Raw genomic sequence first — 23,373 nt, forward strand, 5'->3', positions numbered from 1 at the left:
TTTTGTAGTCCTCAAAGTTCGTTTGCTGTAGGCTTTGCAAAGCTTACTCTGTAAAAGCCAATGTCTCCCTTTGCATTGAACTTTGAGCGTCTTACATATAGAGATGTTGTTTATGTTCACACAGCTACATTACACATCAACTAAAGCTTAAAATATGATATCGCAGTGGACCACCCCTTTAACACACCTGCCTGGAAGTTTCCAGTAGTGTTTCTCAACCAGGTTCTTGGACGACCACCAACACTGCATGTTTTGGATGTGTCCTTTGTCTGTCACACCTATTACAGGCATTTCAGTGAGTTGATGAGCTGTGTTTGGTTAAGGCAGAGGTGTCCAAACTCGATCCTGGAGGGCCGGTGTCCTACAGATTTTAGTTCCAACCACAATCAGACACCTGGGCAAGCTAATCAAGCTTTTACTAGGCTTTCTAGAAACATCCTTGCAGGTGTGTTGAGGCTAGTTGGAGCTAAAATCTGCAGGACACCGGCCCTCCAGGATCAAGTTTGGACACCCCTGGGTTAAGGAGACACAGAAAATGTGCAGAGCTGGTGGTTCTCCAGGAATGTGGTTGAGAAACACTAATCTAGTACACCTGGAAAGAGCTTGATTGGCTGGTTCAAGTGTGTTTAATTGCGCTTAGAACTAAAGTGTGCAGGACATCGGCCCTCCAGGACCAAGTTTGGACACCCCTGGTGTAGGGTAACAATAAAGATTTTTGATATGGAAAATTTGTGCAGAAATACCAAAATAAAAAAGCTGCAGAGTATAAAAGGTTAAATACTATATTGTTATTGAATCATACTATAGTAAAGTGTAATATGCTGTATATAATATAGTATTTACAAAATCTGTTATTGACTGCTGTAGCATATATTTATAAAGTGTATAATAACTACTGTTGTATGCTTAAGTTTTTACTACAGTAAATTGGTGTAACTATAGTAGTTGGTTGTTTTTAGACTACTACATTATTTGGAAAATGTTTATTTTACTGTAATTGTTGAGTTACGGCACCTATAGATTGAGGTAAATTTGGTTTTATATTCGCACACTGATTCAGCAACAACTTGTAATACACTCCCTATATTGTTTACCATGGTACTTTGAATATTCAGTCTGAAATCAAACGCAAGTATAACTTGAAAACAACATTAGCACTATTTATTAGACTGTGAACAGTGTTGTACTTTGATAGTTATTGGCTGCTATTTCACTATTTAGAATTTGCAAAGATCACTTTATTGAAACAATATTATTAAGGACAAAGTCAAAATGTGTGAATATAAAACCAACATTACCTCAGTCACCTGTAGAATTACCACAACAGATTAATTACAAGTACTTTACAATAATCAAAAACACTAGGATTTTTATATGTGGCCCTTAAATGTTTAGAAATTGTTTTCAACTAACTGGATGGTCTTGTTTTACTATCCATAGTTTAACTATGGTATTGAAGAAAAACAATGCAAGTCATTGGGCTAATTAATCCATTAAATTAAAAGCATGCTAAATTTTTACAAAGAGTAGCCAAAATTCCAGCAAAACAGAACAAATCAGAAACCCATTCAATAGTTAGTACTTTCTCATTGGCATCAACAATAATCAGGGTCGCCAAATGACATAGTAAGTCCTTTCAAAATGATCTTTATTTATTAATGAATATGGCAAATGCTTAAACAAATACATACATTATATATACACAAGCAAAACAGACAGAGCTACTTAGCAATGTTACAAAAAGTACAGATCCGGCTCAGCTTAGAAATACAAAAATATAACACTATTGGTCCAGCAGCATACATTTGATTTAACAAATGACTCGACACGATTCAGTACATTCTAATACAGTCTATGTGAATGGTGATGCATTAATGAGTGTATGTATTTTAAATGGTATACTGTGGTGTACTGTATCCAGGTAGGTGGAGGTGGGATCAGACACGGTCGTTTTCACTGCCCTCCTTCTGTCTCTTCTTGTAACTGAGTCTGGCCCCTGAGGTGCTTCGGGGTCAAAGTAAGATTGTAATTGAGCCCTTGTGCCCATTGTCTCTGTGCTTTATTCCAAAGGAGCAGTTAACACACACACCACTGTAAGTACTGCTGAAATAGAGTTGTACGGCTTAGAAACCATTGCAATTTTATTCAAATACTTAAAGGAACACTAACATCTTTTTGGAAATAGTTTCATTTTACAGTTCCCTTAGAGTTAAACAGTTGAGATTAACAATTTTAGAATCCAATCAGTCGATGTTCGGGTCTGGCAAGAACACTTTTAGCTTAGCCTAGCATAAATCACTGAATTCATTTAGACCATTAGAGTATTGCTCAAAAAATGACCAAAGGGCTTCAAAACGTTACAGTAATTACATCATTTACTAGGATCAACAGAAAATGCAAAGCTGCTATTTTCTAAACCAATATGTCTAGGAACACTCTGATGTAAAATAATCAATTACTTTAATTGCTGTATCATGGCTGCAGCAGGCACAATATTATTGTTATTACGCTGGAATGAGGGTATAGTTCCTAGCCATATCAGCCTAGAAAATAGCAACTTTTCCTTGTCCATTGGTCTTAGTACGGTCTAATGGTCTAATCTGATTTGATCAATTGTGCTAAGCTAAGCTAAGCTAAAAATGTTCCCGCCAGACCTAAAAACCAGTAGAACCCAACTGTTTAGGTCTAGAACATTGTAAAATGCCTATTTCCATAAAACTGGAGTGTTCCAAGCAAGATTTAAAGAGTTGTCGTACATCTTAAAACTATATGAATTACATTTCAAATATCTGAATAATATTTAATTCTAAAATTAAGTAATAATTATCCACGGTAAACCAAAATAGGCTTTGTTATCTTTATGCAAAGTATAACTTTCTATACTAAACATGCATCTTATTAAATGTGCACTTAGATACGATCACACAAGTCTTAAGCAAAATAGCTAAAAAATTATTTGGCGTACAGATTAACTAAATATATAGCAACACAAATTTACCTTATTTATATATATATATATATATATATATATATATATATATATATATATATATATATATATATATATATATATATATATATATACTGTATTTATTAAGACTTTAGAAAATTCTGCAAACAAGTGTTGACTGGGAAGACTTGAAATTGTTGCATTTTCTGTTTCTTTTGTGCATGTGTCAAATTCAGCGTTCAGGTTAAGTTTGTAATCCGGATATGAACAAATAGCGAGGAAGGAGGTATGCTGGTGCCGTCCTTAGAAAGCAGATGAATGTGACGATATCCTGTGAAGAAGAATTAAATGTGCCCAGGATTAACAGGGAGGATAAATTTTTGATGCATTTGGTGGAATGGAGACGTACCTGGTTGAATACAGGTGAAAGGGAGAGTGAACTGTCCCACAAAGTCGTTCTTTGAGGTTTTATCATAGTCTTCTACGACAAACCGCACCAGTGCCAATTCAGGAGCGTGAATGGTGAATTGAAGGGTGTCGTACCATACCGGGTTAAAACCTGCAATGACAAGTGGATAGTACATGTGAAATTTCAAGAAATAACAAAGCATGCCATGCTAATATATCATAAACTATATTATTTAAAAATTTCAAAGAATAAAGAGAGAATTTGCGAGAGCGGTCCTCACATCTTTTCTATATACAAAAGTACACACACATACATAAAATGAAAATAACACCAAAATATATATATATATATATGTATGTATGTATGTATGTATATATGTGTGTATGTATATATATATATATATATATATTTTTTTTATATATATATATATATATTTATATGTATTTTATATGTATATATGTATATATATATATATATATATATATATATATATATATATATATATATATATATATATATATATATACACACACACACAAGTTTAACACTGCATATCTTCATGCATGTCCATTAAAATCATCAAGATTTGTTTCCAGTTTATTTAAAAGCAACTCGATCTGTTTTAACTGCGTCTAGTCTTTCTCAGTCTAGACACAACTCTGCTCCTATACGTTTTAACTGACCGTTGTTGTCAATGTATCTGGTTTCCTGCTTGGCCTGATCCAGTGGTACGCCATGAATCTCCACTCGAACGAAGGGGTCAATGATTGAGCCCTCCTTGATGTTTACTTTTGGAAGCTGTTGGCCGCTGATCACCTGAGAGGAAAACAGGTTTAGCACAAACATATGTTATTTAAAGCTAGCACATGCACAGAACCAGTTTGTACCTGTATGGACAGGCTAAGTGGCTTGTAATCTTCTCGATTTTGAGGGTTTTCGGGGTCAAACCTCTCTTCAAAGTTGCGCATGAACGCTGGTTTCAACACGTAGCCACAACGTCCATTTTGACTGAATAAGCCGTCATTTAGGTCCATCTCAACCCCTGCTGTCTGAAAGTTTAGAGCAACTGGGAAGAGAAGAGAAAGCTGCATTTAGCATTGAATAACTTTACTTCACAATCTGTAATTAGTAGTAAAATATACTACATATAACAATTTTTACTCAAACATATTCTATTTTTAAGAAATAAAAAAACCTGATAATTTGGCAGTAGGCATGAGCCGGTATAAGATTCTGACGGTATGATAACCTTGGATAAAAATATCAGGGTTTCACGATATCACGGTATTAAGCTCACTGCTCTAAAATATATTCTTTTAAAAAATGTTTTCCCCTTTGAAAACAATATATTCTATTTTTTGACAGATTTTTCATATTTTGGGTCTTCATTAGTTACAAAAACACTGATTTCTTTACAATTTAAAACGGCACCTTTGGATTTTTTTTTTCTGCTTGAGGTACTGTTGTAAAAATAAAAAAATATATAATAAAAAATCTTTCACATACCTTAGAAGCAGTATATTTTGGCGTTTTTTAAACCTTGACTTTTCCAAACCGCGGTATACCTTGAAAACGGTTATCATCCCATGCCTATTTGGCAGCAGACTAGAATATATATGTACTACGTTTTTGTACTAGTGTGTATGGGTTGATACACTAGCTAGCAATGCTCGTTAAATGCTGACATTTAAAATCAAGTGATCCTAGTCTAAAGTTCATTGCACACACTTTTCATTCAAATTTTTTTGCACATTAAACTAGAGGTCCAAGGGAACCGACCAATTTTCTTGCGGCGAGGGAATAAATTTTCAAATAAAACACGGCAGCGGTTGGAAACTCTGGTGTAATTTAAATGGGAGTGGGCAGTCTAACAATATAGTGCTCCCGAGAGAAAGAGTGCGCGCTGCTGAGAAAAAGAGAGAGCGCGCATCCGCCGTAGTGCTTGTTTGTACGCAGCAACAATGCACTGCTTTGCCAATACGAATGCACGGTAATTTGTCATGCCAATAAAGCACCTACAACACGATTCAGACAGCAGGTGAACAAAGGCTGAATATACGGCGGGAACGGTCGAGTGTGGTATAAAACCTGGCGGGAGCAGGATTAAAGTTTTAGTCCTACGCAGATCTCTACAATAAACCTCATGTTGTGTCTAACACGTTTACACACGGTGTACGAAACTTTTGTTCATCAAAAAAATCCTGAGCCGGTCCACATCCAGATATTTTTTTTCTTTTGTTTGCATCTGTAGAAAGCTTTTTGAGAGATGTTTTGCAGCCACTGTACAAGCGAATGCCAAAATCCAAAATGCTGTCGCACAGATCACTTTATGAATAAAGTAATCTAAAAAACATTGTGTGGATGGTTTAAAACCACTACTGTATGCTGGTGTCATTGCCTACACAGCAGTATTCCCATGCCGCTGTTTGGTGTGTGTGCCCATAACTTCATACCAGATTCATTTATTTGCATCAGCATACAATGAAAAAAAACTAACCTAACCATCTTGAATGCCAAAAAACTAGCACACCACCTGGTTAAGTTAAGCTTGGCTGGTTAAAGCAGGCTAGTTAAACTTAAACCTAGTTATGCTATGCTCATCAATATTCTGACATTTCATGAAAGAATAAACAATTCATCTTAATTATTATAGCTAAACCAGAATCTCATGGATGATTAAAACCCAGTTTAAACATTGTTTTACTATGTAAGGTAGGCTCACCAATTTGGCACCCTGCATTCCACAAGTCCTGTGGGTTAAAGTTGGAGGAGTCGGTTCTCAAACCACTAGGGTAAACCCGACTCAACTGACGGGCATTATGAAGAACAAACTCTGCTCCTGTAGCACACAGACAAACACAGTAAGACAATACAATTCCCTAAAAAAATAATTGATGAGCTGTTATAAGCTGTCAGACTCATGTTTCCTTTACCTGCCTCCCTTATGTGCTTCCGGGCCTTAGACTCCGTGAAGGAGGAGATCTCGTAAAACTTGGAGTGATTTCGTGAATGTTTAAAGCTGCTAAAGTGGACACTCTTGCAGTAAACCACACAGTCGGACAGCTCTTTAGACAGCCGCTGTTTGGATTTCTGGACAGTACAAAAACAGTCATTAACAGGTTGGAAAAACAATCAAGTTCGAATTGCTCAGTGGTTAGCTTGTTTTCCACTGGCCAGGCTGGTCTGTTTTGATAAATTCAAAAGGTTTGCAAACACTTTTACTAGGCTTAGGTGTTTGAGGCAAATTAGCTAATCCAGCTAACACCAACTTAAGCCATTTAAGACCAGCAAACCACTTTTGTAGCTAGGTTTTTAATGACTAAGTGACTAAGGTTTTACTTCAGGTATTTAGATCTACTACCTAAACCACTGAACCCAGCACTACTTAGACAATGTCATGACAGACGACCCTTGGATAATGAGGCCAGGTATCAACCTGGCTTCATCTTACACTACCATCTGCTGAGTTTATTGTTGCCAACCTGCTGTGCCAACTTAACATGATATTCAACGTGCCTAGGTAGTTGTAGCCTTAGATCTGGGCTGGTAACCAAACGTTGAGTGTTCAAAGTCAGCAAGGGTTAATTCTTTAACATTGTACCCTTGGGCAAGATCCAGAAAGACTTTACCTGTTGTAAAGGTACTTGGAATAAATGTGCCAACTTGAGTACTACTTAGTACTAAGCTTAAAGGGGTGGTCCACTACGATATTATATTTTAAACTTCAGTTGATGTGTAATGTAGCTGTGTGAACATAAACAGCATCTCTGAATGTAAAATATTCAAAGTTTAATGCAAAGGGAGACCTTGATTTGTACAGAGTTAGCTTAGCAACGCCTACAATTAACGAATTTTGGGGACTACAAAAAATACTTCCGCCCCCTGTGAGATCACAAAAGTTCGTTATTGCGCATCCCACACTGCGCAGGTAAAGGCCGTGGCCAGAGGCGCTGTAACGTTACTGCAGAGAGAGAAATGCCATCCTGCTGTTTCCACAGAGCTGTTCTGTTTCTGTTGTTGGGCTTCCAAATGACACGACCCAAACACAGAAGTGCTTACAGTTCAATATTAATTATGTTCCAGAGAACTATAAAATACATAGCAAGCATGATTTGACAAAACACAGCTTCCAGAATCTCTCCCAGTTCAGTGCTGGATTCAGTTAAAATCTCCTCAAAGATGGAGCAAGGAGACGCTGTGAACTCTGAGTCATGACCTGTAAGTGTTTTTATTTGTTAAAATTGATCATGACATGTACAGTGTCTAACTTTAACGGTGTGTTGTAGCAAAGATGTAAACAACGGGAAATTATGGTAACCGCTAACGACTTAGCTAACGTTACAAATCCATATTTATCAAACGGCTGTAAACGCACACACACACATACACATACACGCACTCTTGGCCAGCACCTGCGTCTCTCTGTGTGAGACGGCAGAATTTCTCTCTATAGGCAGCTATGCTATGCGTTTTACAACTCGGACAATAAAGTCGCAAAAGATATGTGAACGATTCATGTTACTTACACAGGCATATTCCGCATATGCATGAAAGACGTCCTGTAACGCATTGATTTAAAAAAAATACAGCAATGATTTCCCAACTGGAGTGTAACATCAAAAACAAATCAATCCAGGCTCGCAAAGGTCTCATCTCACATCTTGTGCTTTATTCTGTCACCACAGAAAATAACTTAATCCGAGCATGAGAGAAAAAGAACAATAAAAATCTCTCCCGCGCACATGCGCTTCTCGTGTTACAAATACTTCATCGTATACACGCATAAACACACTAAAAGGCACAGAAACAGTTAAAGGAGCCGCATCCCATTTTCACTCGTTACAGACACGTGTTGACTGACTGACTGACTGACTGACTGTTTACACAAAACGCGCGTGCTTGTCAGGGCGTGACGTGAAGCCGATCGGCGTATCACAGCATATTATGATGATGACCAATCAGAGTCACTTGAGGGTGGGCCTTTTAGAGGAACTAGGAAATATGACAGTCGTTTTCATGTTAGCTGAGTAGCTGTGTATAATCAAAGTGAGATTTATGAAAAAATAACACGATTTCCTTCAAGTTAAACATGAGCACACATTGCTTTGCATCTTATTAACACAACCAAGCCTTAAAAATAACATTCTGGACCACCCCTTTAAACCGATTATCTGACAAGGGAGAGATCAAAGCTAAACATTGCAAAGCTAAACATAGTATGCCAAATTTTTCCACTAGAAGATGAATGAATCTTGAATTGAAGAAACCAAGAGGGGCGATCCCTGACTGCAGCTAGCCAGAGTTCAAAGAATCAAGTGTCACTTGGAAACTGCAGTGCCAGCAAGTGCACAAGGCCACCTATCAGATGGCAAAAGACCATGGCGTTTCTGTCTTATCGATCTCTGACTTTCTCTCTTGCATGTTCTTGTTTGTATACATCCTTCCCCAAATTGCTCCTTTTACTCATCCACTTTCCTTTAGCTCATTCCCTTCTTTATCATCGGTCACCAGAGCAGAATGAACCACCAATTACTCTGGCACATATTGTACCAGCAGATGCCCAGCCACAACCCATTGCTGAGAAAAACACACATTTTCTCCCATTCAAACACACAAACTACAGCGAATTAACTATATTCAATTCACCGATATAAATGTCATTGGACTGTGAGGGAAACAAAACTGGGATTGGGCCTAAGAAGAGAGGATATATTACTCAGGTGCTAATTAAACTGCACTGGTTACCCATACAATACAGCATTTATTACAAGGTTTTGTATGTTTTTAAGGCTCTTCATGGCTTAGAGTATATTGCTGACATGATTAGTCAATGTAACCCAGTTGTAGTGATGGGTCGTTCATAAACGATTCGTTCATTTTGAACGAATCTTCAATATGACTCGGGAACTACGAGTCCTCTCAGGGAGTGATTCGTTCATCCGCGCTTGCGCACATTTGTGTAGGTGGTAACGTTCATTTAAAGTCTTTTGAGTCGTTTATTGCGGAAAGGCAGAAGCCAATCATATGCGTTTAGAGCCGGAAAAAGAATTAAACCATTCATCTCTCGAGTCCTCTATCGGGTCTGAGTCATTCGTTCCTCACGGGCGAATCATATGCGTTTAGAGCCGGAAAAAGATTGAATTAAAAGGTGAACTAATCATCATGGCTCCTATCTACTCAGACTGTGTACATTGGTTAAGATTATATGTGACTGTCAGTGTAACGTGAACGAATCACTGACATTTGAAGACACGAAGAGGTGAGCTGAGCAAAGAGACAACAATACCTTCACAGACAAAAGAGCAGGTAAACATTGAATTATTATTTTCTCCTTCTTATAGTATTCTATGTATGACTTATTTGTGATGTGATCAACCTTTTGGGCGAATTGTAGATGTGTTTGGAAGCAATTCGTAACATTTGAATAATATTTTGGCAAATTGAACCAAATGAACGAAATGATTGAAAAAAGATTTGTTCATCTCGATGAACAAGACTCAAAGATCCGAGTCAGTAAAACGATCCGAACTTCCCATCACTACCCAGTTGATCTCTTCATTCTAATGATCAGTTGCTCCTTGTGCTATCGTCAACACAAGACAACCTGGTTAGGTAAGTCTTTTTTTCAAGTGAAGTTGTAACAAAGTAACAGTCCTGCCCTGAAGTGGAAGTTTCCATGGATGATCAAACCAAATGACTGTGTTCAGCAAGGGTTACGCAAGTAGATCTGAATCTTGTGGTTAAAGTCATGGCAGACTGAAACTCTTGCTCAAGGAAACTGCACCGTAGAGCTTTGATGAAGACCTGATAGACTCCCCATGATACAAAACCTCCAGTCAATATTTTACAATCTACTGGTGCATGAAGCAACCAAAGTAACTGTACTCTTGATATGGCCAATTATTTGCCACATTATTACTGTGTTGTCTACTAAATAGCTGGCACATTTACCAAGACTTACATTGAGCTTATTACAGGAACAGTCGCCCTCCAGTAACATGTTATGCATCTTGTTGTGGTGTAGAATAGTTCATGCTAAGATTCAAAATTACAACTTTTTGTTACAATACCATATATATTTACCCTCTAGGCTACAGCGCTGCATGGCTTAACTGCTCAGTTGTAAACTTAATTTTGTTAGACTGATTTGAAAGTATCGCTGTACCTTGCTTCTGTGTCGTATGCTGTTGTTGCGATGATTTTCATCCTCAATTTCAGTGGCCTCCTCTTCGTCGCTCACCTCTCCCATCAAAGGGTCATCCACTACTCCATTCATGCCATCCTCTAATCCACCTATCTTCTTTCCTTTCAACAGAATCTTCCCTTTCAGATCCTACACACACACACACAGATATGGAGATGATACACTTTCATCCGCAACTACTGGAATACTTGTACAGCAGCATCATGGCAAATTAAATGTGTGCAATAGAGCATTGATTTGATTAGTAAAATGTTTAATATCTTTTGAAGGATCAATGGACAAGTTCCGTCATGTGGGTAACATTAACCAATAGGAGCACAGAATCTTTTTCCATACACATCTTTTAAAATGGTAAAATGAAAGAGAGAGGACTGCTTTGATGAATCGGCTTTGTGGAGCTACGGCAACGTACTCGTATGATGTGTCATCGCAGAACTGCCATGACAATACAAAGATAAATGTTGACGATTGATAGCCTAGTGAGTGTGTTCTGGAAACACCATGTAAACTAACAAATTAGACAATTACAGGGACATTGATAATTTATGCGGCTTCTTGATGACAGAATGCTTGTTGTAGACGTCGCTCAATGATTGATTGTGTAGCAATGTGTAGTCTAGCATATTTGGTACCCATGACATGTCAAAATTAAACTAGACAACATCACATAATTTGACTTGAAGTCAGCAAGATTTCCTTGGTCAATTAGGTTCACCAGGATATTGTGGTGTTAAGTTTTGCCCGATAACGGCTATGCTAATGTTATGCATGTGGTATGCCGCTTCTGGTAAGACCCTGCTAAAATAACATTGGCGAATTCTTCAATAATTTTCACTAGGAAGAGCAGAGAAGCTAGCCTTACGCTCGTCTTTTCAGCAGGGTCTTCTGGATTTTTAGGGAGGCAATAATATTGTTAGCTTTAATAATTCAATCTGGCTGGGTGACATGAATATAGATCGTATGGCTGCCACACTAGCTAAACTACCGGCGAAAGTGAATGTATCCTACAAAGGTGACTGCACTCTGAACTCTGATACACGTCTGCTTGTGGGGTGGAAACTTCAAGATCTTTGCTGTCTTGATGAATGGCTAACACTAGACATGCAGCGCTCATTAAGTGGTCCAGTTGAGTGTACTTTCTAAGTGGAAGTACTTGTTTAACTGACCGTGCACATCTATGCTCTCCGGCTCACCTCAGGGGACGGGAGGCCGAGGGGAATCTTTCCATCTAAAGTGCTTTTCAGCAGCTTGTCTCCCAGGATCTGGGTGAGGTGTTGGGCCATGATTTTCTGCTGCTCTACACTGCAGTGGTTCTCAATGGACAGGATGACAGGGTACTCTGATGCCTGCGGAGGGGAGAGAGAGTGTGTATGTGTATGTGTGTGTGAATAAGTGATGGAGTGAAATGGTACACTCGACACAGAGCAGCGACTAACGCACTGCCAGGCAGGGGTCGACTGCCCAAGATCACGTTACACACAAACAGAAGGGCACAGTGCCATAGCTTAGAGTGAACCTGACCCCAGTCGGTCACACCAAACTTCATGCTAGTACAGTGCTTTACCTAGTTTAAAAAGATAAAAGTTGAAGAAAATAGCTTAAAAAAATAATACATTTTCCAGGGTTCCCACTTTACAGGGTGTCAAATGTCAAATACCCTTACTTTTACTGACTTAAAATAAAACACATCTTTACTTGAGTGTTGTCATGTCATATCTGTTTAGGACACAGCTCAAAACAAAGCTGCACTGGAAGTGCATATAATTGTCTTAATTCAAGGGGCACTTTTTTTTTACAAAGAAAGTACATGACCCGCGGGAACCCTTGTTTTTATGTAATACCACATTTATGGGTAGATACCACAATCTTACAAAAAAGCACCATGAAAGTACCACAGGTAGACTGATAGGATCAAATGGCAAGATTACAATACAATAGTACACTGGTATACACTCACCGGCAACTTTATTAGGTACACCTGTCCAACTGCTCGTTAACACAAATTTCTAATCAGCCAATCACATGGCAGCAACTCAATACATTTAGGCATCTAGACATGGCCAAGACGATCTGCTGCAGTTCAAACCGAGCATCAGAATTCGGAAGAGAGGTGATTTTAGTGACGTGGCATGGTTGTTGATGCCAGACAGGCTGGTCTGAGTATTTCAGAAACTGCTGATCTACTGAGATTTTCACATACAACTATCTCTAGGGTTTACAGAGAATGATCCGAAAAAGAGAACATATCCAGTGAGCGGCTGTGGGTGCAAATGCCTTGTTGATGCCAGAGGTCAGAGGAGAGGCCAGACTGGTTCAAGCAGATAGAAAGGCAACAGTAATTCAAATAGCCACTTGTTACAACTGAGGTATGCAGAAGAGCATCTCTAAATGCACAACACATCCAACCTTGAGGCAGATGGGCTACAGCAGAAGACCACACCGGATGCCACTCCTGTCAGGTAAGAACAGGAAACTAAGGCTACAATGCGCATAAGGTACACCACAGCCTACCCTAGTGTTATTGCTGACCATGTTTATCCCTTTATGACCACAGTGTACCCATTTTCTGATGGCTACTTCCAGCAGGATAACGTGTCATGTCATAAAGCGCGAATCCTCTCAGACTGGTTTCTTGAACATGACAATGAGTTCACTGTACTCAAATGGCTTCCACAGTCACCAGATCTCAATCCAATAGAGCACTTTTGAGATGTGGTGGAACAAGAGATTCGCATCATGGATGTGCAGCCGACAAATCTGCAGGAACTGCTTGATGCTATCATGTCAATATGGAGCAAAATCTCTGAGGAATGTTTCCGGTACCTTGTTGAATCTATCCCATGAAGGATTAAGGCAGTTATGAAGGCAAAAGCGGGTCCAACCCAGTACAAGTAAGGTGTACCTAATGATTTGACTGGTGAGTGTATATACTATGATACAAAAATTTGTGTACCATGTTACTTCCAAAAACAAATTGCATCATTACCTTAGGGAAATATTATATTTAAAATGTACTGCGGTATTACCATGACTTTTGTTTGCCAGTGCTAAAGTATTTAAATTCCTTCAGTTGTCACAGTACATAAATCACAGTACCATGGTGTTAACTTGCTACCATTACTACTGAATAGTTTTTTGAAATGTATTGAAATAGTACCATGCTACTAATATACTCTGTGGGACAGTTCACCCTAAAATAAATGTGTACTTCACCACTTTTTGTCAATAAGTTGGAACTCATAGTTCTGATAGAATAAATAAAATCCAATAGTTGTGACATACTTTAAAAGAATAGTTGCCCAGCACAGTGACAACATCCTTGAAGAAGATCTTGGATGTGAATGTGTGCCCATGATAGACAATTGGCTCTCCATTTGGTCCATCCCAACAGTCCACTTCCACACATCGACAGCCACGTTTCAGTGCTCTAAACACATACACAAGCTCACATTTATGAATGTAGAGAATTTGCTTTTGTAAGAGGTAAAGTCCTGTACTAACTAGGAAAAGCATGCATGTTAGGAAATGCCTACTTGATACAGATTCATGTAAAAAGTGTACCGTATATAGCCTTCCACACTGCTAAGTCCTCTGATTTGGTCCTCCAGTAGGTATGTGTTATGAGAAGATGATATGAAATAATGGCAGAGAGGCTGAGACATGTCTTGGTAGAGTTCGAGCATTGCAGGGTTGAAGATGGAGCCCTCTGATGAGCTCAGGTACATCAGGAAACCATCAAACGTCATTGCTTGTAACATTTTCGCTACAGGAATGTAGAGAAACTAAATTAATACATCTGTAGATGACCAAGATATTAAAAATACAGTGTTTGTTGACATGACGTTGCATTTTTAGTGTCAATAAGACACTAAAATTAGGATTGGTAATCATTTAAAATGCAGTAAATGGTTAAACATTTCTTTGTTTTCCATAAGCCAAATCTCAAAACTCTTCTTTTTTTTATCCATATATTTCTAAAAATGTAGGAACTTCATACATTTTGTAAGTAAAAACCATGTCCTCTGCATTTTAACTGGCTATTTGTTTACTACTCACATGTAAAAGTTCCATTTATTGAGTTTGCGAAGTTTAAAGTTTTGGGACTTAATCCCAAACCACAATGGCAAAGTATGAAAATACACAAGCAAGTTCGTTAGCTGTGCTTCATCCGAATAAATTACCCGTGTCAGATGGTTCAAAGCGTTCAATGAGATTAAGTGCGTATTGTTGAACTCCGTCCTCATGTAACTGTTCCTCCCGCAAGAAATCTTTCAGATCTTTGAGCGTTAGCTTCTGTCCATCGGCTGAATATTCCTGAAACACTCGCAGGATGTCCTCGCGCTGAGTCAGCATCTTATAAAACAACACAAACTCATCATCCTCGAGTGTCCCCGACTGAGACCGATCCGCCATCTGCAGAACAAGAAAAGGTACAAAAAAAAATCTAATTAGCTGGAAATGGATTGCCAAATAATGACATAAGTGTGTCAAGTGTCAAAACGGTCACTGAGGCTGGAACGAGCTACAAAGAGGTACAGCAGTGCAGCCGTAGGTTTGTCATAAATGTGCAGTTACCGTGAAGAGACGGAGAGCGTGGTGCTCGTTCATGTCCACGTTCATCATCTTCAACAGATCTCTGACCTCCTTAAAGTTCATCCGTCCGTCTCGGTTTTTGTCTGCCTTTTTAAACCAATCACAGATCCATCTGGAAAAGCCATTTAAGGGAAAAGCCTGACATCTTCTACTAACTGATCTGATTTCAAATGGGTTTAATGCTTAAATTCAGGTGGGAAATTAGAGATCTTAGATCAGTATGTTAGTCCCAAGGATATCTACAAGCTAGTGTGCTTCAAAAACAAAGACAAAAAAATTCAAACCAATCAAATGCTCTCTAATATCTGACATGCCCCGCCCATTTTAATACGCTTATCATTTGATGAGTGTGAGCTCAACCACTCTCTATTAACCACTATGCTATTGGCATTTTCCCCACCGTCTTCATCTTTCAGTTGATATTCTGTCTTACCTCGACCAAAATTGCACATTGCAAAGCAGTTACTGTACCAGGACCTTTAAGCAATAAGGTTAAAAATCTTGTTTTTACAGAATAACCTCCAACTAAGTCAAATTAGATATTGGACAATCTTAAGGATATCAGATGTGAAACTGTCTCAATGTATTTAAGTGTCCTTTAATGCCTTTTAGCCTGTGCGAAACCTTTTGTGTGTGTGTAAGATGGACAGAGGGTGGAACGATAGACAAGCAGATAAAGGGTGACAGTAAAGGATACTGGTCCAGTTTCTCTCTCTGCCCCATGTTCTCTAGGTTATCGATGAGTTTGCGTATCCCTTTTATCCATGATTGTGCCTCCTTTGTGGATTCGGCCACTAGGTCCAAGTTGCCTCGTCGTCCACGAAACACAAGGGTGAAGCACCGGTCAGGAGGAAACTCGTCGGCGATGCTGAGTAGAACCTCCGATTGGTGCCCTTCCCGTACAGCCTCAACATCACCCACAGAAACTAAACACACATACAAAATCATTTACCAAACTACCCATGAATTAGGGCAAACCCTAAGAGTTGGAGTCAAGACCCAGACCCACATTTATGTCGTCTCAAAAGACGTTGGTCCCGAAAAATACAGGTCAGAGACTTGAAGTTTATTTATAAACAAATTTTGAGAGGATCACTTGCTTATGATTGAACACAGCTGGTCCTCCATTAGCCAATTCATGATTCACCAATCAGACAATTCCTAAGTCATCATAAATACCCTAAGTTCCATATTACAGCCATCTTCGTTTTGAAGAATCCCCCATTCCAACCCTACTCCTCCTCCTTTTCTAGATGGGTGGCTCGATGGCCCAGTGGTTAGCACTGTTGCATCACGGCAAGAATGTCACTGGTTCTAGTCCTTACCAAGCCAGCCGACATTTCTGTGCTGAGTTTACATGTTCTTCCCATGCTCACGTGGGTTTCCCCCGGGCCCCCTGGTTTCCTCCCATCATTAAAAAAAAAAAAACATAACTTAAGTTAATTGACTAATCCAAATCGGCACCAGAGAAGTGCTCCTAGTAAGTAGTTATATCTTAAGAGCAATCCCTATCTGTTCACTAGCTATTACAGCAGGGGAGTTTCAAGACCTCAGCTGGGCTTGAGGATCTTATGAGCTCAGGGCTCTCTTCTGGGACAGCATGCCAAACACGCTTTATATTCAATCATCAGCTGACGGGGCACTCACACTATGCTATCAGAACCATGCCCAGGCACGTTTCCCAATATGTTTGAGAAGTGTGAGTGCTCTGAATCGGGCTCAGGTGCAGTTCAGATGGCCGGCCCTGGCCTGGTTGGAAGAGGTGTGCCAGAGCGCAGATCACTTGGGCTTTGGCGCGGTACACTTGTAATGTGAGTGCAAAACGCGCCTGAGCATGAAACTGAAGATGTGACGTCACTTTTAGGGCACTGTTTCAAATGGATTTATAATCATTCTTAATTTTCAATGAACGTAAACTGTCATAAGCCCCTTTCACACATACAGACCAGCAATTTTCCGGAAAGGTTGTATGTGTGAACAGGTCCTTTTTGAAAATACCGGTAAATACGTTCTGGCTATTTTCCGGAAAGAGGAGTTGTAACGTTACCGGCAATTTGCCGGAATGCTGCGCTGTGTCAATGCAGAAGGAAGATTGCTGTAATAAGCGCGTGCACGTCTAGAACGTGCTGACGTGACCAATCACAACAGTCAGGCGCATTTACGTCCGCGCGGTTTATGAGAATAAAAGCCTTTGAATATTTTTCCAGACACATTAAGCTGCTAGAAGTTAGTCAGATCACGTTTATATGTTCTTCTTAATGCCAACTGTGTAAATAATCATCGATGAGATGCTTATGATAAGCCGTTGTTTGTTTACCTTCAAGCTTTGTGTGTGCCTGTGAAACAGCCTGTGAGCGCCTGCACACGCACATATTATGAACATCTCGACATGCGAAAGTGATCCTGCGAAAGTTGTTCACAATATTGATCACCCACAGAGTTTGTAATTTAGTCAAATGTTTACAAATACAAGCGCAGACGTTTAAAGCTCATTTGTGGTGAATGATGTCAGAATTTACCGGTATTTTGGAATGGATGTGTGAATGCTCTTTTCCGGAAAATTTCCGTAACGTACTCGCCTGTGTGAACAGCGCTTTTTTAAATATACCGGTAAAGTCGTTCCGGAAATTTTCCAGATATTTACCGGTATCACTGTGTGAAAGGGGCTATAGTATATTAAAGTGATAAATGATAATCAAAACAAGTTTTGGTTCTCTTCGGCAAAGTGTACTAAACGATTAGAAATACTACAATACATTATAACTAAAGTAATCTCTATGCTGCTGAGCGAGAGCGCTTCATGTCACCATGCTCATGTCCAATAGGTAAAATTGCAATGTAAGTGCAGGCCGAGGAGGAGAGCTGTACCTAATGTGAGTGCGCCCTAAAAGTGTGAACTCTTGAAACAGTCTCTTCATATGCATACTTATACACTACATCATCCTTTATAGACATCACCGGTCCCAAGATGTTCAAAGTCAAGAAAAGGAAACTATAACATTGTCAGAACAGTCCTTGTGACGTCTGTGGTTCAACTGCAATCATACAAAGCTCCAAGCACACTTTTGTGCACCAAAAAAAATGTGAAAACGACTTTGTTTGCCTTTGCTTTCTCTTCAGTTAATCAAGGTTTGCGTTTATTAGAGGCAATACAACATATTGCTATTAGAGTCAATGGCACAACATGCAAGCATTATCCTGCTCGTAGTAAACATGGACCCTAATCTATTGGTGCATAAAAGTCTTCTTGGAGCTTTACAATAACAGTTGAACTACTGTTGTCACATTGGACTATGTTTTTGGTTCCTTTTCTAGACTTTGAACATCTCAGGAGCAATGATGAGGAAGATGAGGGAGCTCTTGAATTTCATCTAAAATTTCTTTATTCGTGTTCTGAAGATGTGTTCTGTTTTGGGTCAGACTTTTCTTTTTAAAATTGAAAGCATAAAGTTTGAGTAAGAGTTGATTTTAGGACCAGAAAAGATCTTAACCTTGTATACAGTATGAAATTCAGCTTGGAATTTTGTTTTAACCCTAAATACACTTAAGTTAAATAAGTCTATCTTCAGAGTTGAACTCCGCAGGATGATCTGGGGACATCAATCCAGCCTCTTTTGATCTCTGAGGCTCTGTGCTGATTGTAGAAATTCTAAATTGACCCAAAGCAATTAATTATGATTGGCTAAAATTGGCAGTGAAAATTCTGAAGTGTGCTTCAACCGGTGTACCAAGAGCCACGAAAAAAAAGAAGAAAATTTTTTTTAAACTCTTCAGGATGATGGCCTTCCAGGAAGATGATATGATCCTTTAGGATTGTCCTTGTAGTGCAGTGCACTGCCTTGCATAAAATCTCTAACAATTAGAGATAATGGATAGTAGCTCTACTTACAGGTGGAGTGGGCATTTCCTGCTTTCTTGCTCTGGTACCAGATAGTCATGCAGTCTTCTTGTAGCCTGAAGTAACGCTGCTTTTTCCATGTGCGAGACTTGATTTTTCTCATCACTGTGCCAACAATCATGGACTTCAGGTCATCATCAGCCTGGATACCTGAGGAGCGGGTCCAGGAGATGAAAAGAGCAGGAAGAGGTCAGACGACAGGTAATGCACATGGCCCAGGTTCCCGTTATATAAACACAACATCACCAGACAATGAATACTTGTTTGTATAGATCAGGGGTGCCCAAACTCGGTCCTGGAGGGCCAGTGTCCTGCATAGTTTAGATCCAACACCAATCGGACACACCTGGGCTAGCTAATCAAGCTCTTAGTGTGTGTGGCAGGTGTGTTGAGGCAAGTTGGAGCTAAACTCTGCAGGACGCCGGCCCTCCAAGACTGAGTTTGGGCAGGTATAAATCAAAATGAGATGGTTTTTGGCATAGATTTTCAGATGATTCAAAGTGATGATTTCCTTGTGATGTGGTGTTCAATAGGGTTGTACTTTATTAGTTGAGAAACTTGAATTCAAACTTAGTGTTGTCTTTAATCTTTACATGCAAAACTAAAGTCACATTTAGCAAATGTATCAAACTTTCCTAGTAGGTACCTCAGAACTATTCTAATGTTGATGATACAAAGGGCAACCTTTTAAGCAATATTGCTGGGCAACTTTGGGACATAATACCATAAATGGGCAACTGGGTGAGACACAGGGTAACGTATTAGGGTAATGGGCTACAGATACAATACTGTTGTCCATTCTTAATAGAAAAATACCCAAGCAACATTGCTCTGCAATTCTGCCCGGCAACATTGTCCAAAAGTGTAGATTTGTCAAGTTCTATGATGATTGTAGAGACAATTAGAGCTTAGATCTATCAAACCCCAACTGTAAATATATATTTTATATAAGGCCTAAGTTATACTTGCAGTGTGGCAACACGTACATCACAGAGTCAGTAAAGAACAACAAAATAAAATCTCACCATAGTTTAAATGAAACTTACGTAGGCTCCTTTCAGTAGAAGCCATCTGTCGTTCTGTCATTTTTTAGGTATCTCCTGATTTTAAATACAGAGGGAAAAGAAAAATTGAGTAACACTGACAGAAGGGTGTTTTTCATCAAGTTTAGTATAGAATAATATTGTACAAGAATATACAGTTGAAGTCAGAATTATTACCCCCCCTGAATAATCAGCCCCTTGTTTATTTTTTTCCCCAGTTTCTGTTTAACGGAGAGATTTTTTCAGCACATTTCTAAACATAATACTTTTAATGACTCATTTCTAATAACTGATTTATTTTATCTTTGCCATGATGACAGTCAATAATATTTGACTAGATCTTTTTCAAGACATTTCTATACAGCTTAAAGGGACATTTAAAGGCTTGACTAGGTTAATTAGGTTAACTAGGCAGGTTAGGGTAATTAGGCAAGTTTTTGTATAACGATGTTTTGTTTGGTAGACTATTGAAAAAACATATAGCTTAAAAGGGCTAATAATTTTGTTCTTAAAACGTTTTATAAAACTTAAAAGCTGCTTTTGTTCTAGCCGAAATAAATGAGAATTTCTCTAGAAGAAAAAATATTATCAGACATACTGTAAAAATTTCCTTGCTCTGGTAAACATCGTTTGGAAAACATTTAAAAAAGAAAAAGAAATTATAATTATTCTGACTTCAACTGTACGTTGTATAGGTAAAATTATTGGTTTTACTTTTAAGCAAAAAAAATATTCCATGAAGATATTTTGTAAAAACAATAAGGCCAAAATTGTCCTAATATCTTTAAAAACTTCTTTTCAAAACATTGTCCCATCATAACAAAAACATTTCATAAATGGAAAGCGTATTAATTCAGCTTTACACGATACACAAATCTCAATTTTGGAAAATTGACACTTATGACTGGCTTTCAATAATAGAAGTTACTTTCAATAACAGATGTAACCAACCATCAACCGGACATTTAAATATAAACATCACATAAAAACATTTAGAATACTTGAATAAAAAAAAAATGTATATAATGAATGTAATTCTACAAAACTAAACTGTCTATTTCTCTAATACTGCACCATTCCATTGGTTTTGAACCAACACATGCACACTCTTAAACAGCTCTTTTCAGATGGTATGAATGGCTGTTGTTAGCGTAAAGCCACTGAATGACTTACTTTAATACATGGATCAACACTAGAGCTGGTGTGTCAGACTCTTCAATGACTGTGCAGATCAGTTCTTTGTGAAAGCATCTCACACTTGCCCTCAAATACCGCACAGTCATGCAAAATCAGACAAACAACACACACAAAGAGAAACTCTGCGGAATCTATTCCTGTTATTGAAATACTCTATGATTAAAGTGGGTTAATGTGTATAAATGCTACTTTAACAACAATAATTGACCACCAGTTTGCCATGTGCGCACTTAAAGATGTGTTGTAACACACAGTAATAAAGTTGCCAGGGAGATTCAGGTTTCACATGAGTCAACTGTCCGTCATTTAAACATGGCGGACAAAATGTTCACACATTGCTTCAACAAAAACATGCCTAACTGAAAAAAATAGCTCTCAATTCCTTGGTTTCCATAGTTAACTTGTTTACAGGTGTTATTATACTTAACAATTAAAACTTTTATAATTATACTACCAGTATAATTTATGAAAAGACAACAAGTGTCAACAATAGAAGCATGATCACTATATTAACAGCTAATTAAAAAACTGTAAGTGATCTGAACTGCATACTGTTACCTTCACATATATAAACAAGCAACAGGTATAAAGAGATACCCTTACAGACACATTCAAATATTAATCCATTATATTGAAGGTCCACTTACCTTGTGTGGGCTCATAGTCGTATCTGTGTTTGGTCTTTGAAGAAGAACTCAACTTAAGAGAAGCCGGTGTAATGTGGCTTCCACTGCAACAGAGCCGCACTGACTGTCCACATCTCACCACAGCAGACCATACCACAACACACCTCCCCAATGACGCACAAAAACACACACCCACAGATCCACAACAACACCCACCACTCAACTGTTCCCCTCAAACTGCACCTTCTCCTCTATGTCTTTGGTAGTTTAAACAATTCTGGTCCTTCTGTTGCTTTAGGCTGCTTTGCCGTGCATCTCTTTGTCCCTGTACGCGTTCAAAATGAGCGTAGATCAGTTTTGAGGTGGAAACTCTATCCTGTGTATTGCGTAATTGGAGTGTTGTATTCCCGCGGTCTGACAACCATAAGAATTCTCAGCACAAAATAATTGCATAGATTGGAAATGTAACACTATAAATGCACTGTATGTATAAATGTTTCAGCATTATTTGTGTTGTCTTGAATTGAGCATGTAATTAAATTTTCTTTTTTGTAGCTTGACAGTTAATAGTTGATGACATACATATAATATACATACATATAAGTCTACACAAAATTTAATCAATCAATATGGGGGCTCGTCCGGGATATTTCCGAATGTGTAGATAGGAAATGTAACACTTTAAATGATAATATGTATACATTTTAATGTATCATTCATCTCTAGTGTCAAATATGCTTGATAGGTCAGAGTTCATAACTGATAGCATTCACAATCCTAATCTTTTGTTTTTCAGATGAGAAGTTAAACCGAGGTCCCGACTCTCTGTGGACGTTAAGAACACCTTTGAAAAAGATCCTGGCCAATTCTGCCCACTGGCCTCTGTCTATCATGGGCTCCTAACCATCCCCATACCATAATGGGCTTCATCACTCGGTCTCGTCTCCACCAATCAGCTGATGTGTGATGTGCGGTCTGGCGCAATATGGCTGCTGTTAAGTCATCCAGGTGGATGCTGCACACTGGTGGTAGATGAGATTCCCCCTAATGTTTAATGTGCTTTAAGTGTAAAAGGAATTATTATTATTTATCATTATTATAATTTGGGGGCTCGTCTGGGACATTTCAAAGAAACATGGAACCAAAGAAAATGCTATCTTTAACATTATTTTAAAAAATTACTTAAAATAATTATAGTATCTTTGTTGTCACCAATAAGTCTATAGAAAATTTTATCCAACAATCTGGGGGTTCGTGTGGTATATTATCAAATGTGAAGGAAATGTAATACTTTAAACGGGAATATACAGTATATAGGGGTGGCTCAGTGGTTAGCCCTGTCGCGTCACAGCAAGAAGGTCACTGGTTTGAGTCTCAGCTGGGCCAGTTGGCATTTCTGTGTGGAGTTTGCATTTTCTCCCCGTGTTCGTGTGGGTTTTCCTCCAGGTGCTCC

General features: G+C 38.6%; 1 protein-coding gene across 1 annotated transcript; it reads right to left on the reverse strand.

The window, feature by feature from the left end:
- Positions 1–1,631: 1,631 nt before the first annotated feature.
- On the reverse strand, positions 1,632–22,046 carry plcd4a (phospholipase C, delta 4a). The gene is made up of 16 exons (XM_087304081.1): positions 21,942–22,046; positions 20,101–20,154; positions 19,046–19,204; positions 15,854–16,082; positions 15,139–15,268; positions 14,745–14,976; positions 14,125–14,326; positions 13,846–13,990; positions 11,757–11,909; positions 10,525–10,692; positions 6,293–6,449; positions 6,082–6,198; positions 4,247–4,425; positions 4,043–4,175; positions 3,360–3,509; positions 1,632–3,281 (listed from the first exon to the last, which is right to left on the reverse strand). The coding sequence occupies exons 2-16, from the start codon at positions 20,138–20,140 to the stop codon at positions 3,190–3,192; spliced, it is 2,286 nt and encodes a 761-aa protein (XP_087160207.1). The 5' UTR covers positions 20,141–20,154; positions 21,942–22,046; the 3' UTR covers positions 1,632–3,189.
- Positions 22,047–23,373: the final 1,327 nt, after the last annotated feature.

The sequence above is a fragment of the Danio rerio genome, chromosome 22 (assembly GCF_052040795.2).
Source record: "Danio rerio strain M-AB ecotype USA chromosome 22, GRCz13ab, whole genome shotgun sequence".
Lineage (NCBI taxonomy): Eukaryota > Metazoa > Chordata > Actinopteri > Cypriniformes > Danionidae > Danio > Danio rerio.

Coding starts and splice junctions, on each gene's coding strand:
- plcd4a (XM_087304081.1), bottom strand. CDS start 20,140: ATGACAGAACGACAGATGGCTTCTACTGAAAGGAGCCTAC. Junction 6,199..6,292: donor GAAGCACATAAGGGAGGCAG/GTAAAGGAAACA, acceptor TGTGTGCTACAG/GAGCAGAGTTTGTTCTTCAT. Junction 4,176..4,246: donor CACTTAGCCTGTCCATACAG/GTACAAACTGGT, acceptor TTTTCCTCTCAG/GTGATCAGCGGCCAACAGCT.